At 49.4% G+C, this 16,390-nt stretch overlaps 1 protein-coding gene across 6 annotated transcripts in view; it reads left to right on the top strand.

Moving 5' to 3' along the window:
- The first annotated feature begins 9,710 nt into the window (after positions 1–9,710).
- Positions 9,711–16,390, top strand: part of dip2a (disco-interacting protein 2 homolog A) — a 193,353-nt gene continuing 186,673 nt past the window's right edge. For 2 of the 6 annotated variants that reach the window (XM_042306849.1, XM_042306851.1), the window contains exon 1: positions 9,723–10,377. In XM_042306849.1, the coding sequence (XP_042162783.1) occupies positions 10,257–10,377 (121 nt within the window). In that variant the 5' untranslated portion in view covers positions 9,723–10,256. Of the gene's footprint in view, positions 10,378–16,390 lie in introns of all 6 variants that reach the window. The other 4 variants (XM_042306852.1, XM_042306854.1, XM_042306856.1 and 1 more) reach the window with 3 other exon arrangements.

Genomic DNA, 16,390 nt, shown 5'->3' on the forward strand with positions numbered 1-16,390 from the left:
CATATCGATTGCGCAACCAGGGGTGGAAAGACCTTGGATCATTGTTACTCTAACTTCCGCGACGCATATAAGGCCCTGCCCCGCCCCCCTTTCGGAAAAGCTGACCACGACTCCATTTTGCTGATCCCTGTCTACAGACAGAAACTAAAACAAGAGGCTCCCACGCTGAGGTCTGTTCAACGCTAGTCTGACCAAGCTGACTCCACACTCCAAGACTGCTTCCATCACGTGGACTGGGAGATGTTTCGTATTGCGTCAGATAACAACATTGACGAATACGCTGATTCGGTGTGCGAGTTCATTAGAACATGGGTTGAAGATGTTGTTCCCATAGCAACGATTAAAACATTCCCTAACCAGAAACCGTGGATTGATGGCAGCATTCGTGTGAAACTGAAAGCGCAAACCACTGCTTTTAATCAGGGCAAGGTGTCTGGTAACATGACTGAATACAAACAGTGCAGCTATTCCCTCCGCAAGGCTATTAAACAAGCTAAGCGTCAGTACAGAGACAAAGTAGAATCTCAATTCAATGGCTCAGACACAAGAGGCATGTGGCAGGGTCTACAGTCAATCACGGACTACAGGAAGAAATCCAGCCCAGTCACGGACCAGGATGTCTTGCTCCCAGGCAGACTAAATAACTTTTTTGCCCGCTTTGAGGACAATACAGTGCCACTAACACGGCCTGCAATGAAAACATGCGGTCTCTCCTTCACTGCAGCCGAGGTGAGTAAGACATTTAAACGTGTTAACCCTCGCAAGGCTGCAGGCCCAGACGGCATCCCCAGCCGCGCCCTCAGAGCATGCGCAGACCAGCTGGCCGGTATGTTTACGGACATATTCAATCAATCCCTATCCCAGTCTGCTGTTCCCACATGCTTCAAGAGGGCCACCATTGTTCCTGTTCCCAAGAAAGCTAAGGTAACTGAGCTAAACGACTACCGCCCCGTAGCACTCACATCCGTCATCATGAAGTGCTTTGAGAGACTAGTCAAGGACCATATCACCTCCACCCTACCTGACACCCGAGACCCACTCCAATTTGCTTACCGCCCAAATAGGTCCACAGACGATGCAATCTCAACCACACTGCACACTGCCCTAACCCATCTTGACAAGAGGAATACCTATGTGAGAATGCTGTTCATCGACTACAGCTCGGCATTCAACACCATAGTACCCTCCAAGCTCGTCATCAAGCTCGAGACCCTGGGTCTCGACCCCGCCCTGTGCAACTGGGTACTGGACTTCCTGACGGGCCGCCCCCAGGTGGTGAGGGTAGGCAACAACATCTCCTCCCCGCTTGATCCTCAACACTGGGGCCCCACAAGGGTGCGTTCTGAGCCCTCTCCTGTACTCCCTGTTCACCCACGACTGCGTGGCCACGCACGCCTCCAACTCAATCATCAAGTTTGCGGACGACACAACAGTGGTAGGCTTGATTACCAACAACGACGAGACGGCCTACAGGGAGGAGGTGAGGGCCCTCGGAGTGTGGTGTCAGGAAAATAACCTCACACTCAACGTCAACAAAACTAAGGAGATGATTGTGGACTTCAGGAAACAGCAGAGGGAACACCCCTATCCACATCGATGGAACAGTAGTGGAGAGGGTAGCAAGTTTTAAGTTCCTCGGCATACACACATCACAGACAAACTGAATTGGTCCACTCACACAGACAGCATCGTGATGAAGGCGCAGCAGCGCCTCTTCAACCTCAGGAGGCTGAAGAAATTCGGCTTGTCACCAAAAGCACTCACAAACTTCTACAGATGCACAATCGAGAGCATCCTGGCGGGCTGTATCACCGCCTGGTACGGCAACTGCTCCGCCCTCAACCGTAAGGCTCTCCAGAGGGTAGTGAGGTCTGCACAACGCATCACCGGGGGCAAACTACCTGCCCTCCAGGACACCTACACCACCCGATGTTACAGGAAGGCCATAAAGATCATCAAGGACATCAACCACCTGAGCCACTGCATGTTCACCCCGCTATCATCCAGAAGGCGAGGTCAGTACAGGTGCATCAAAGCTGGGACCGAGAGACTGAAAAACAGCTTCTATCTCAAGGCCATCAGACTGTTAAACAGCCACCACTAACATTGAGTGGCTGCTGCCAACACACTGACACTGACTCAACTCCAGCCACTTTAATAATGGGAATTAATGGGAAATGATGTAAATATATCACTAGCCACTTTAAACAATGCTACCTTATATAATGTTACTTACCCTACATTATTCATCTCATATGCATACGTATATACTGTACTCTATATCATCGACTGTATCCTTATGTAATACATGTATCACTAGCCACTTTAACTATGCCACTTTGTTTACATACTCATCTCATATGTATATACTGTACTCGATATCAGCTACTGTATCTTGCCTATGCTGCTCTGTACCATCACTCATTCATATATCCTTATGTACATATTCTTTATCCCCTTACACTGTGTATAAGACAGTAGTTTTGGAATTGTTAGTTAGATTACTTGTTGGTTATTACTGCATTGTCGGAACTAGAAGCACAAGCATTTCGCTACACTCGCATTAACATCTGCTAACCATGTGTATGTGACAAATAAAATTTGATTTGATAAGGAGATGTATACTTGGAATACGGAAGAGGAATTGAGGGAAAAAGAGAGAGGGAGGAAGAGGGTGAGCTTGAATTGTTAAAAAATTGAGGGAAAATGGGAGATGGTTTGTTAACTAAGAATGGGAGAAAGTATAAGCAGAGTGAGCTGAAGACAAGAGGAGAAATGGAATTGAATGAGGTCAAAGTATTGCATGGGTTAGGTGTGGTGAAGTTCTCGGAGACCGAGGCTTGTACCGAGGCTCCGGATAAAGATGAGTGTGACAGTAGGAGTGAAGTTTTGGGAAAAAGTGGACCCTTACCATTTGGCTGATCCAGTTGTGGTTTCAGGGTGGGTGAAAACAGAGTTGGATGCTGTAGAATCGTTGAAGTAATGTTGAGATATATAAGTTATCCTGTACAAGCTTTTGTGCTGAATACATTACGTTGTTAGAGGTGTAAAGCTTATGGACAGTAGTGCATAAGCTGTCATATTCTAAGGCAGTGAAGAAAGTAGAGGAAGATGTGTCAAGGGGCAGGGATCCTGAGAGGACTGCTGAAACTAGTAGATCTGTACCAGAACAGAGGGAGGGATCCTGAGAGGACTGCTGTGACTAATATATCTGTACCAGAACAGAGGGAGGGATCCTGAGAGGAGGGGTGTAGTAAATCTGTACCAGAACAGAGGGAGGGATCCTGAGAGGAGTGGTGTAGTAGATCTGTACCAGAACAGAGGGATGGATCCTGAGAGGACTGGTGTAGTAGATCTGTACCAGAACAGAGGGAGGGATCCTGAGAGGAGTGGTGTAGTAGATCTGTACCAGAACAGAGGGAGGGATCCTGAGAGGACTGGTGTGACTAGTAGATCTGTACCAGAACAGAGGGAGGGATCCTGAGGACTGGTGTAGTAGATCTGTACCAGAACAGAGGGAAGGATCCTGAGAGGACTGCTGTGACTAGTAGATCTGTACCAGAACAGAGGGAGGGATCCTGAGAGGACTGGTGTAGTAGATCTGTACCAGAACAGAGGGAGGGATCCTGAGAGGAGGGGTGTAGTACATCTGTACCAGAACAGAGGGAGGGATCCTGAGAGGACTGGTGTGACTAGTAGATCTGTACCAGAACAGAAGGAGTGATCCTGAGAGGACTGCTGTGACTAGTAGATCTGTACCAGAACAGATAGAGGGATCCTGAGAGGACTGGTGTAGTAGATCTGTACCAGAACAGAGGGAGGGATCCTGAGAGGAGGGGTGTGACTAGTAGATATGTACCAGAACAGAGAGAGGGATCCTGAGAGGACTGGTGTAGTAGATCTGTACCAGAAGAGAGGGAGGGATCCTGAGAGGAGAGGTGTGACTAGTAGATCTGAACCAGAACAGAGGGAGGGATCCTGAGAGGAGGGGTGTGACTAGTAGATATGTACCAGAACAGAGAGGGATCCTGAGAGGACTGATGTAGTAGATCTGTACCAGAACAGAGGGAGGGATCCTGAGAGGACTGGTGTCGCAGATCTGTTCCAGAACAGAGGGAGGGATCCTGAGAGGAGGGGTGTAGTAGATCTGTACCAAAACAGAGGGAGGGATCCTGAGAGGACTGGTGTTGTAGATCTGTACCAGAACAGAGGGAGGGATCCTGAGAGGACTGCTGTGACTAGTAGATCTGTACCAGAACAGAGGGAGGGATCCTGAGAGGACTGCTGTGACTAGTAGATCTGTACCAGAACAGAGGGAGGGATCCTGAGTGGACTGCTGTGACTAGTAGATCTGTACCAGAACAGAGGGAGGGATCCTGAGAGGACTGGTGTAGTAGATCTGTACCAGACAGAGGGAGGGATCCTGAGAGGACTGGTGTAGTAGATCTGTACCAGACAGAGGGAGGGATCCTGAGAGGAGGGGTATAGTAGATCTGTACCAGAACAGAGGGAGGGATCCTGAGAGGACTGGTGTAGTAGATCTGTACCAGACAGAGGGAGGGATCCTGAGAGGAGGGGTATAGTAGATCTGTACCAGAACAGAGGGAGGGATCCTGAGAGGAGTGGTGTGATTAGTAGATCTGTACTAGAACAGTGTGAGGGGGTCCAACAAGTGATATATGTTTCAGTAAGATTGGATTTTTAGCATTTATAGCAATGGTTATCAACTGTACTACAGGGATGAAACGGAAGTCACAGAAAATTGAGGTGGTGGTGGCAGCTGCATAGAGGTATTTGGGTGTGAGAGACTTGACATCAGAAGAGTTCCAGGGTGTGTTGAGTGGTGGTGTCCCATCCATTCAGGTTGTTTGCCTGAAGTTGAACTAAATAGATTTGGGAATGCCAAAGAGGGATCAGAATGAGCCAGTACGGGAGCCGAGGTAAACAAAGCCTTCAGGTGACCAAAAGCCCTGCCCGCCTCAGCTTGTCCACTGCAGTCGCACCGGTCCCCCCTTCAGCAGTGAGGTAATGGGAGCCGCTACCTGACCAAAACCCCCGGATAAACCTCTGGTAGTAATTGGCAAACCCGAGGAACCGCTGCACTTCCTTTACCGTGGTGGGAGTCGGCCAATTACGCACGGCTGCAATGCGGTCACTCTCCATCTCCACCCCTGACGTGGAAAGGCGGTACCCTAGGAAGGAGACAGACTGTTGGAAGAACAGACATTTCTCAGCCTTGACGTACAGGTCATGCTCCAACAGTCGACCAAGCACCCTGCGTACCAGGGACACATGCTCGGTGCGTGTAGCGGAGTATATCAGAATGTTGTCAATATACATCACTACACCCTGCCCGTGCAGGTCTCGGAAAATCTCGTCAACAAAGGCCTGGAAAACTGATGGAGCATTCATCAACCCGTACGGCATGACAAGGTACTCATAGTGCCCTGAGGTAGTACTAAATACCGTCTTCCACTCGTCCCCTTCCCGGATACGCACCAGGTTGTAAGCGCTCCTGAGATCCAATTTTGTGAAGAAGCGCCCTGTGCATTGACTCGATCGCACTGGCGATGAGAGGCAGCTGGTAACTGTACCTCACAGTGATCTGATTGATACCTCGATAGTCAATACACGGGCGCAGACCTCCATCCTTCTTCCTCACAAAAAAATAAACTTGAGGATGCAGGTGAAGTGGAGGGCCGAATGTACCCCTGCCCCATGGATTCGGAGACATATGTTTCCATACCCACCGTCTCCTCCTGTGACAAAGGATACACGTGACTCCTGGGAAGTGCAGCGTCTACCAGGAGATTTATCGCACAATCCCCCCGTCGATGGGGTGGTAATTGAGTCGCCCTCTTCTTACAGAAGGCGAGAGCCAAATTGGCATATTCTGAGGGGATGCGCACGGTGGAGACCTGGTCTGGACTTTACACCGTAGTCTCACCGATGGAAACCCCCACACACCTCCCTGAGCACTTTCGTGACAACCCTTGAGAGCCCTCTGTTGCCACGAAATAGTGGGGTCATGACAGACCAACCAGGGTAGGCCCAGCACCACGGGAAACACAGGAGAATCAATAAGGAAAAGACTGATTCTCTCCTTGTGACTGTGTAACCATGCTGAGTGAAGCGGTGGCCTCGGATGGGGCCACAGTGTCTCCTGACCCCTCCTGTCTCAGCCTCCAGTATTTATGCTGCAGTAGTTTATGTGTCGGGGGGCTGGGGTCAGTTTGTTATATCTGGAGTACTTCTCCTGTCCTATTCGGTGTCCTGTGTGAATCTAAGTGTGCGTTCTCTAATTCTCTCCTTCTCTCTTTCTTTCTCTCTCTCGGAGGACCTGAGCCCTAGGACCTGAGCTCCAGGACTACCTGACATGATGACTCCTTGCTGTCCCCAGTCCACCTGGCCATGCTGCTGTTCCAGTTTCAACTGACCTGAGCCCTAGGACCATGCCCCAGGACTACCTGACATGATGACTCCTTGCTGTCCCCAGTCCACCTGGCCATGCTGCTGCTCCAGTTTCAACTTCCACCTGACTGTGCTGCTGCTCCAGTTTCAACTGTTCTGCCTTATTATTATTCGACCATGCTGGTCATTTATGAACATTTGAACATCTTGGCCATGTTCTGTTATAATCTCCACCCGGCACAGCCAGAAGAGGACTGGCCACTCCACATAGCCTGGTTCCTCTCTAGGTTTCTTCCTAGGTTTTGGCCTTTCTAGGGAGTTTTTCCTAGCCACCGTGCTTCTACACCTGCATTGCTTGCTGTTTGGGGTTTTAGGCTGGGTTTCTGTACAGCACTTTGAGATATCAGCTGATGTACGAAGGGCTATATAAATAAATTTGATTTGATTTGATTTGATTTGGCCTCCCTAATCAGCACGGACCCTAATGGTCGACTATCTAGGGCTTGCACAGGGAAGGGCATATCCACAGGAACAAGGGGGATCCATAAACTATGGGCAAATGAACGGTCAATAAAATTCCTATCTGCGCCTGAATCTATGAGTGCCTTATGGTGGGAATGCGGGGGAAACTCAGGAAATTTAATAAACACATACATGTGAGCAACGGGGCTCTGGGTGAGCCTGGTGCCAACTCACCTGGGGTGACATGACTCCCTGAGGAACCCCCCCAACACCGACCAGCAGTGTGCCCTCGGCGGCCACAGATGGTGCAGGGAATGGCCCCTTCTCCGGTCACCCTAATCACACCACCTCCCAGCTCCATTGGTGTCGGAGTGGAGTTGCTGGGGGATGGAACTGACAGGCCCCGATCCGGACGTCCGCGGGTCCACCAGCTGGTCCAACTTGAGGGTGGTGTCTCGGCAGGCCAACTCCCGACGGACATCCTCGCGCAGACTGCACCGGTAGTGAATGATCAGGGCCCTGATGTTCCATCCCGCACTGGCGGCCAGGGTCCAGAAGTCCAAAGAAGTCCTGCGGGCTCCTCGTCCCCTGCCTCAGGTGGAGCAGATGTTCACTCAACTCTCGACCCTCAGGCGGGTGGTCGAAAACTGCCCTTAAGCGGCGGGTGAACTCTGCGTAATGGTCCAACGCTGTGTCTCCCTCACTCCGTAAGGCGTTGTCCCACTCCAGGGCTTTGCCTTAGAGGCAGGAGACGAGGGCGGACATGCTCTCACATCCCGAAGGAGCCGGGTGGACGGTCGACAGGTAGAGCTCCAGCTGGAGGAGGAACCACTGGCATCCTGCAGCTGTCCCATCATACTCCCTCGGGAGCGCGAGTTGAATCCCGCTGGGACCTGATGAAGGAGGGGTGGACAGTGGGGCCTGCTGTAGTGGGGTTGGTGAAGGCATTGGAAGACCTCCTTCTCTCTCCCTTCTATCCATCGTCTGCAGCACGCGATCCATGACGGTGCCCAGACGTTGCAACATGGTCGCGTGCTGCTGGACGCGCTCCTCGACCGCCAAAGGGTGGCCGTCTGCTCTTGCTGACTCCATATCTGGTGAGTGATTCCGTAATGCGTCTGTGTGTAGCTGGTGTAGATGAGTCATGCGCAGGACAGCTGATATGAGTAATGTACGCAATTTTATTCAACAATAATCACAATATACGTCAAAAAATCCAAGGCCACAAATACGGACCACAATACAATAAACAATCACTCACAAACAAACATGGGGGAACAAAGGGTTAAATAATGAACAAGCAATTGGGGGATTGAAACAGGGTGTGTAAGTCAAAGACAAAACAAATGGAAAATTAAAAGTGGATTGGCGATGGCTAGAAGTCTTGTGGCGTGGACCACCGAACGCCGCCTGAACAAGGACCGACTACCGCCGAAGTCGTGACATTTCTAGTAAGTGTATGGTAGGGTAGCTGGTCACCATAGCATCACCCACCTGTAGCATGCGCTCTAGCAGGTATATCTCTCTGGTCACCCCCAAAACCAATTCTTTCTTTGGCCGCCTCTCCTTCCAGTTCTCTGCTGCCAATGACTGGAACGAACTACAAAAATCTCTGAAACTGGAAACACTTATCTCCCTCACTAGATTTAAGCACCAGCTGTCAGAGCAGCTCACATATTACTGCACCTGTACATAGCCCACCTATAATTTAGCCCAAACAACTACCTCTTTCCCTACTGTATTTATTTGATTTATTTTGCTCCTTTGCACCCCATTGTTTTTATTTCTACTTTGCACATTCTTCCACTGCAAATCTACCATTCCAGTGTTTTACTTTACCTCATTTGCTCACATCGTATATAGACTTGTTTCTACTGTATTATTGACTGTATGTTTGTTTTACTCCATGTGTAGGGTATTTAAATAGTGGAGTAGGGTGGGGATTTGTAGTGAGTGTAGGGTTAGATGGTAGGGTATTTAAATAGTGGAGTAGGGTGGGGGTTTATTGTAGGGTTAGATGGTAGGGTGGGGGTTTATTGTAGGGTTAGATGGTAGGGTGTTTAAATAGTGGAGTAGGGTGGGGGTTTTAGTGTAGGGTTAGATGGTAGGGTATTTAAATAGTGGAGTAGGGTGGGGGTTGTTAGTGAGTGTAGGGTTAGATGGTAGAGTATTTAAATAGTGGAGTAGGGTGGGGGGTTTAGTGTTGGGTTAGATGGTAGAGTATTTAAGTAGTGGAGTAGGATGGGGGGTTAGTGTAGGGTTAGATGGTAGGGTATTTAAATAGTGGAGTAGGGTGGGGGTTGTAGTGTAGGGTTAGATGGTAGGGTATTTAAATAGTGGAGTAGGGTGAGGGGTTTTAATGTAGGGTTAGATGGTAGGGTATTTAAATAGTGGAGTAGGATGGGGGTTTTAGTCTAGGGTTAGATGGTAGAGTATTTAAATAGTGGAGTAGGGTGGGGTGGGGGTGGGGGGGTTAGTGTAGGGTTAGATGGTAGGGTATTTAAATAGTGGAGTAGGGTGAGGGGTTTTAGTGTAGAATTAGATGGTAGGCTATTTAAATAGTGGAGTAGGGTGGGGGGTAGTGTAGGGTTAGATGGTAGGGTATTTAAATAGTGGAGGAGGGTGGGGGGTTTTAGTGTAGGGTTAGATGGTAGGGTATTTGTTGATTTATTCATGTTAATTTTCAAGCAACGTGGAATGGAGTTATAGTCCAGTCTAGTGAGTGGCGGTAATGCAACATTTGTTGGATGCCAACCACCGTTAAACCTCATCGAAGAAGAAGAACGTTAAACTGCACCACACCGCTAGATGGCTGTCCAGGTTAACTTCGGTGTCAGCAGCTCATCTGGTGTCAATCAGTCTGATTTCTCAGAGGTTTTGTCCAAAAGTCCTATCGACTGTCTGTGATGTTATTTCCCCCCTCTCCATGGTTTTACATGTTATGCAGGAACAATGTGTAGCCAATATGCAAAACGTCCCGGTATGTAGGTGAGCATGCATGTTCCCCATGACGCGCCAGACACCGTGAACGTGCTTCGGGCTGCTGTTACTATAATGCAATGGCGGCGGTGCTGTGCACCAGAGATGGATGAGTTACCGGTTCAAATCCGCTCGACGCAGACACCGTGGATTAGGAAACACACCTCTGTCCAGATCAACCGAATTCGTAACTGTTTGGTGATTTAGCCTCAACGTTACTTTAGGAATGTGTCTAGCAGGGTTAGCTAACGAGCTAATGCCAGTCTGTGCCAGGGTGATGTAGGGCTTTTCCGCACATCTGTCTGCAGTAGCCACCACCCGCCTGCTAACGTTACACCAGGCAACCGGCTGAACATCACTCCGTCCCTCGACGGGGAGTCTCGGCCCACTCGGACCGGAACATCATGGCTGAGAGGAATTCTACCGGATTACTAATGATGTTGGAACCGAGCCCGGCTATGGCCATGTCACTGCCGGTGGAGGTCCGGGAGAAGCTGGCGGAGTTGGAGCTGGAACTGTCGGAAGGTAGGCGACTCCCGTCCCCGCACACATCAACTACCGCGGACAGCTACGTGTGGAACGACGCTGCTCTTTGGCTTTACAGATAATTATCTGCTCAAATTGAGATCAGAAGTAGCCTATTCCACACACAAATCAAGTCCAATCGATGAAAGTACTTTTTGTGATTCATATTTTGAACAGAGTGCTCAGTCGTCAAACTCGTTTATGAGGACTAGGTGTCGGCCGAGAGGAATGGGACTTAATTTGGAATTTGTCCAAATTACATTTGGGAAAGTTAAAAGGAAGAGATCCCAAAGTCATAAAATAGGCTAGTATTTAATTATTATTAATAATTTAAACCACAGCTGTCTGACACGCGCCCTGGTTAATGTGATGTAGCTAACTAATATTCTTGTGACATGGATGTTTTTCTTTCCCCAATTTGTTTATGCAAAAGTATGATGAGGAGGACATGGAAAAGAGGACCACCGTATTGCATTGTGGGTATTACATGTAAAACCAGTGGTTTATACACACACACACAGAATGCCGTCAGACAATCCATTTCAATGTTAAGGTTGAATGACACTGTTGATGATCAGATAGCACCAACTCTGCTTTATGCTGTTTGAATAGCCTTACAACTCTATAAGAATCAGTTTTTCCTCAGTGGGAACAGTATTGAAGTTCATTACTCTTTCTACAGTGTCCTACTGACAATGCAGAACCTGTAACGAAGGTGCCATCAGAAAGTGAAGGTGTGGCCAATCACAACGTTCAAGGCTATCTGTGCATTGGCAGAAAAGTAGTGAAGCGGGCCTCCCCAGTGCCATTGCAGTGCTTGAGGCATCACTACAGACCTGGGTTCGATCCCAGGCTGTGCCACAACCGGCCGTGACCGGGAGTCCCGTAGGGCGGTACACATTTTGCCCAGCGGCGTCCTGGAGGGGCTTTACTTGGCTCATTGCGTTCTAGCGTCTCCTTGTGGCAGGCCCGGGCACCTGCAGGCTGACCTCTTTCGTCAGTTGAACAGTGTTTCCTCCGACACATTGGTGCAGCTGGCTTCCGGGTTAAGTGGCCGGGTGTTCAAGAAGCATTCCATTGAAAATGAATGTACTTCTGGTGTACCGAAATGCAATGATGCCCCTGGTGTGATCCAGGCATTACTCTGAGCCATCTGAAGGATGCAGTGAGTAAGTAACTTCCTCAATACCTCCTGTCTACATGGGATGAATGCACCAACAATTGATGCTCAAATATAAACACAGACACTCAACCTTGGTCCTGTTATAGATGATCAGTGTGCTGCTCACTGTACACTCTTCAACTTCCCCCCTCAGTCCGGAAGATCAAACCCCTGATTCCACCTTTACTCAAAGTCAGATTAATCTAGTAGCTGGTGTTGAAAAGAGAAGAGGGATTAATTTAGAAACGGAACCACTGAGCCACTCTAAACTGCCCTGCAGGACTCCATGTATCAGGAAATGGGTATCAAATGTCTTTATTTGACCTTTATAGTCCCATTGAGACTAAGGTATTTTAAAAACATTTTTTTACAAGGGAGCCATGCATTTGACAATTTCCACATTTTTATAGGATACAAGAAACAGTTGGAATACACAAGTCATCGACATCTCTCAGCTACCAGGTCTTCAACCAATATCCGACACTGTCTGAGTGCCGCTGCTTCATCCAATTTCAACCAGATCTGCAGATTGTTCCAGCAGTGGGACTGAAGTCCTAGCATGTCACAAATGGCACCTTGCTCCCTATGAAGTGCACTACTTTTGACCAGGGGCCATAGGGCTCTGGTCAAATGTAGTGCACTATATAGGGAATAGGGTGCCATTTGTGATGGGATACTTAGCAAGACTCAACATTATGAAGTGAGCAGCTGTATTAGGCCATGTAGAGCCTTAGCAGTGACCTATATATTATTATCTGATTAGACTGAGGACTAGTGATGGTTTCAGTAGTGACCTATAGATTATCTGATTAGACTGTGATGGTGTCAGTAGTGACCTATAGATTATCTGATTAGACTGTGATGGTGTCAGTAGTGACCTATAGATTATCTGATTAGACTGTGTGATGGTGTCAGTAGTGACCTATAGATTATTATCTGATTAGACTGTGTGATGGTGTCAGTAGTGACCTATAGATTATTATCTGATTAGACTAGCATCAGGGGGAAGATGGGCAGGGACTCTGATGCCCTAGCATCAGGGGGAAGATGGGCAGGGACTCTGCTGTCCTAGTTTCAGGGGGAAGATGGGCAGGGACTCGGCTGTCCTAGTTTCAGGGGGAAGATGGGCAGGGACTCTGCTGTCCTAGTTTCAGGGGGAAGATGGACAGGGACTCTGCTGTCCTAGTTTCAGGGGGAAGATGGACAGGGACTCTGCTGTCCTAGTTTCAGGGGGAAGATGGTTACACCATGATTTTCCAGGACAGAGAAGAGCTTAGGCTGAGCTGGAGCTGCCTTCCCGTAGGGGTGGGAGGGCCAATAGACCCAGGGTGGCAGAATGGACTTCTTGTGTTGGGCATAGTCTGAAGGTAGGGAGGGGCAGTTCCTCTTGTTGCTCTGTGAGCAAGTACCATGGTCTTGTAGTGGATGTGAGCTTTGACTAGAAGCCAGTGGAACCAGAATCTACATCTGTCCAGCTGTTTCCTCTTCCTTCCTGTTCTCAGTGTGTGTCACTTCCTGGTCTGGTGGGGCTCTGCAAGCAGCAATGGTCTCTCTCTCTCCTTGTCTTTGCTGCGTCTCTCTCCTTGTCTTTGCTGCGTCTCTCTCCTTGTCTTTGCTGTGTCTCTCTCCTTGTCTTTGCTGCGTCTCTCTCCTTGTCTTTGCTGCGTCTCTCTCCTTGTCTTTGCTGCGTCTCTCTCCTTGTCTTTGCTGTCTCTCTCCTTGTCTTTCTCTCTCCTTGTCTTTGCTGCGTCTCTCTCCTTGTCTTTGCTGTGTCTCTCTCCTTGTCTTTGCTGCGTCTCTCTCCTTGTCTTTGCTGCGTCTCTCTCCTGCGTTCTCACTCTCATTGGACTTAGACATGCCCGATAGCATTAGCAGCCCTGTTGGGAGTCTAGCAGCAGCCCGATAGCATTAGCAGCCCTGTTGGGAGTCTAGCAGCCCTGTAGCATTAGCAGCCCTGTTGGACGTCTAGCAGCAGCCCGGTAGCATTAGCAGCCCTGTTGGGAGTCTAGCAGCAGCCCGATAGCATTAGCAGCCCTGTTGCGAGTCTAGCAGCAGCCCGATAGCATTAGCAGCCCTGTAGCATTAGCAGCCCTGTTGGACGTCTAGCAGCAGCCTGATAGCATTAGCAGCCCTGTTGGACGTCTAGCAGCAGCCCGATAGCATTAGCAGCCCTGTTGCGAGTCTAGCAGCAGCCCGATAGCATTAGCAGCCCTGTAGCATTAGCAGCCCTGTTGGACGTCTAGCAGCAGCCTGATAGCATTAGCAGCCCTGTTGGACGTCTAGCAGCAGCCCGATTGCATTAGCAGCCCTGTTGGGAGTCTAGCAGCAGCCCGATAGCATTAGCAGCCCTGTTGAGAGTCTAGCAGCAGCCCGATAGCATTAGCATCCCTGTTGGGAGTCTAGCAGCCCTGTAGCATTAGCAGCCCTGTTGGACGTCTAGCAGCAGCCCTGTAGCATTAGCAGCCCTGTTGGACGTCTAGCAGCAGCCCTGTAGCATTAGCAGCCCTGTTGGACGTCTAGCAGCAGCCCGGTAGCATTAGCAGCCCTGTTGGGAGTCTAGCAGCAGCCCGGTAGCATTAGCAGCCCTGTTGGGAGTCTAGCAGCAGCCCGATAGCATTAGCAGCCCTGTAGCATTAGCAGCCCTGTTGGACGTCTAGCAGCAGCCTGATAGCATTAGCAGCCCTGTTGGACGTCTAGCAGCAGCCCGATTGCATTAGCAGCCCTGTTGGGAGTCTAGCAGCAGCCCGATAGCATTAGCAGCCCTGTTGGGAGTCTAGCAGCAGCCCGATAGCATTAGCAGCCCTGTTGGTCTAGCAGCTGTTGGGAGGCTTCCTGCTCTGCTGCTCAGAAGGACTGGGAGAACGAGTTGAACTGCACTCTACCGGAACAGAATGCTTGTTCATTTGGCATATTATTTAGTAGTGGTACACTAGTGGGCCTACACTGTTCATATTGACACAACAGCATTGATTTTCATCTGGAAGATGGACGGTTGGTTAGAGTGCTATATTTTTCTCCTCTCTACTCAGACTCCTGTTTCTAATGCAAGTTCTATTCCAGCTGTATTCAACTATCATTGTTTCTGAATGGGCTAGCACAGCAAACATCCCACAATCAGCAGCTTATACCCAAGTGATATATAAACCAGCTGTGAATCTCTTTGCAGTGAAGTAAATAATTGGCTGTGTGACGGCACTACCAGACGTGTGACGGCACTGTTTGTTCTTTGAGTTTCGCGTCTTGTTTGTTTTTGCAGGAGATGTACTGTAACAGAAGTGAAGTGACATCACAGCTCCCCACCAGGACAGATGTAGTCTACATTACAGCTCCCCACCAGGACACATCTAGTCTACATTACAGCTCCCCACCAGGACACATGTAGTCTACATCACAGCTCCCCACCAGGACACATGTAGTCTACATCACAGCTCCCCACCAGGACACATGTAGTCTACATCACAGCTCCCCACCAGGACACATGTAGTCTACATCACAGCTCCCCACCAGGACACATGTAGTCTACATCACAGCTCCCCACCAGGACACATGTAGTCTACATCACAGCTCCCCACCAGGACAAATCTAGTCTACATCACAGCTCCCCACCAGGACACATCTAGTCTACTACTGTCTCAGTGCTGCTCCCCTCTGAGGTACATTCACCCCATGGCTCTCCTGATGTGATATAAGAGACAGGAAATGAGCTGATGGTTCCTCAGGGTCCTCCAACAAACGCTCAGGATCGTTTCCTCTGTAGGTAGAGGCTGTGATGGTCTGAGAAAGCCATTGATTGTAGACTAATAACACGATGAATAACAAGATGGCTCATCAGAGCCAGATCAGGAAATAAAGATGAAACATCACATTGACATGATGAGGACTGTTAGTTTGGCAGCTCAGATACCTGAATAATTCCACTTCTCATCAATGCAGCAGATGTTGAGTCATACTTGTTTTCGAGCAGACATGCTGAGTGACGAGGCAGATGATCTCCGCTAATAGTTGTGTGGTCTTCCCTTCAGCCCTGAGGGTTATGTGGTGGGAGGATAGCTAGTGGTTCCTAGCCTCTGTGACTAGCCATGTAGTGGCTGGAGTTGACCTGGATGTGGACCTGTGGTCATCTACCAGGGGGTGGGGTCGGGAGCTTGTCAGGAAGACTGAGTCACCTTAACTTAGAATTCTTTCTCACGTCTTCTTTCTCTCCCCAAGCTTTCCTGTGTTCTCCAAGTTTGTAGAAGAATGGCATTGTTGGAGGTGCTGAGTTTATCAGAAAGAGCCCAGCTCTTGGTTTAGAGTAAATCAATCTTATAGTTTAACTGTAGCGTCATGGAACGAGTGTTCAGCACGGTCTCTGTGGTTCAATCCCATGGTGGGATGCTCCTCTAGTAAGCTATGTGAACTGTGTGACGGTGATCATGTGAGGGTCGAGGCGAGGAGGATTATTTAGGATACTGTTTCAGAAGTTTTCGGAAGATGAGCAGGGACTCTGCTGTTCCATCATTGGGATTCCAGGACAGAGAAGAGGTTGTACTGGCTGAGTGGCGGCTGCTCTTCTGTAGGGGTGGGTGGGCCAAGAGACCTGAGGTGGCAGAACGGAGTGCTCGGGTTGGGGTGTAGGGTTGGAGTATAACCTGAAGGTAGGGAGGGGCAGGTCCTCTTGCTGTTCTGTAGATAACCTGAAGGTAGGGAGGGGCAGGTCCTCTTGCTGTTCTGTAGGTAAGCACCATGGTCTTGTAGTGGATGCGAGCTTCAGCTGGATGCCAGTGGAGTGTGTGGAGGAGCGGGGTGACCTGCAAGAACTTGGGAAGGTTGAAAACCAGGCGTTCTTTGAGCGGACAGGCCTTCCCGGGA

Source organism: Oncorhynchus tshawytscha, linkage group LG26 (genome assembly GCF_018296145.1).
Source record: "Oncorhynchus tshawytscha isolate Ot180627B linkage group LG26, Otsh_v2.0, whole genome shotgun sequence".
NCBI lineage: Eukaryota > Metazoa > Chordata > Actinopteri > Salmoniformes > Salmonidae > Oncorhynchus > Oncorhynchus tshawytscha.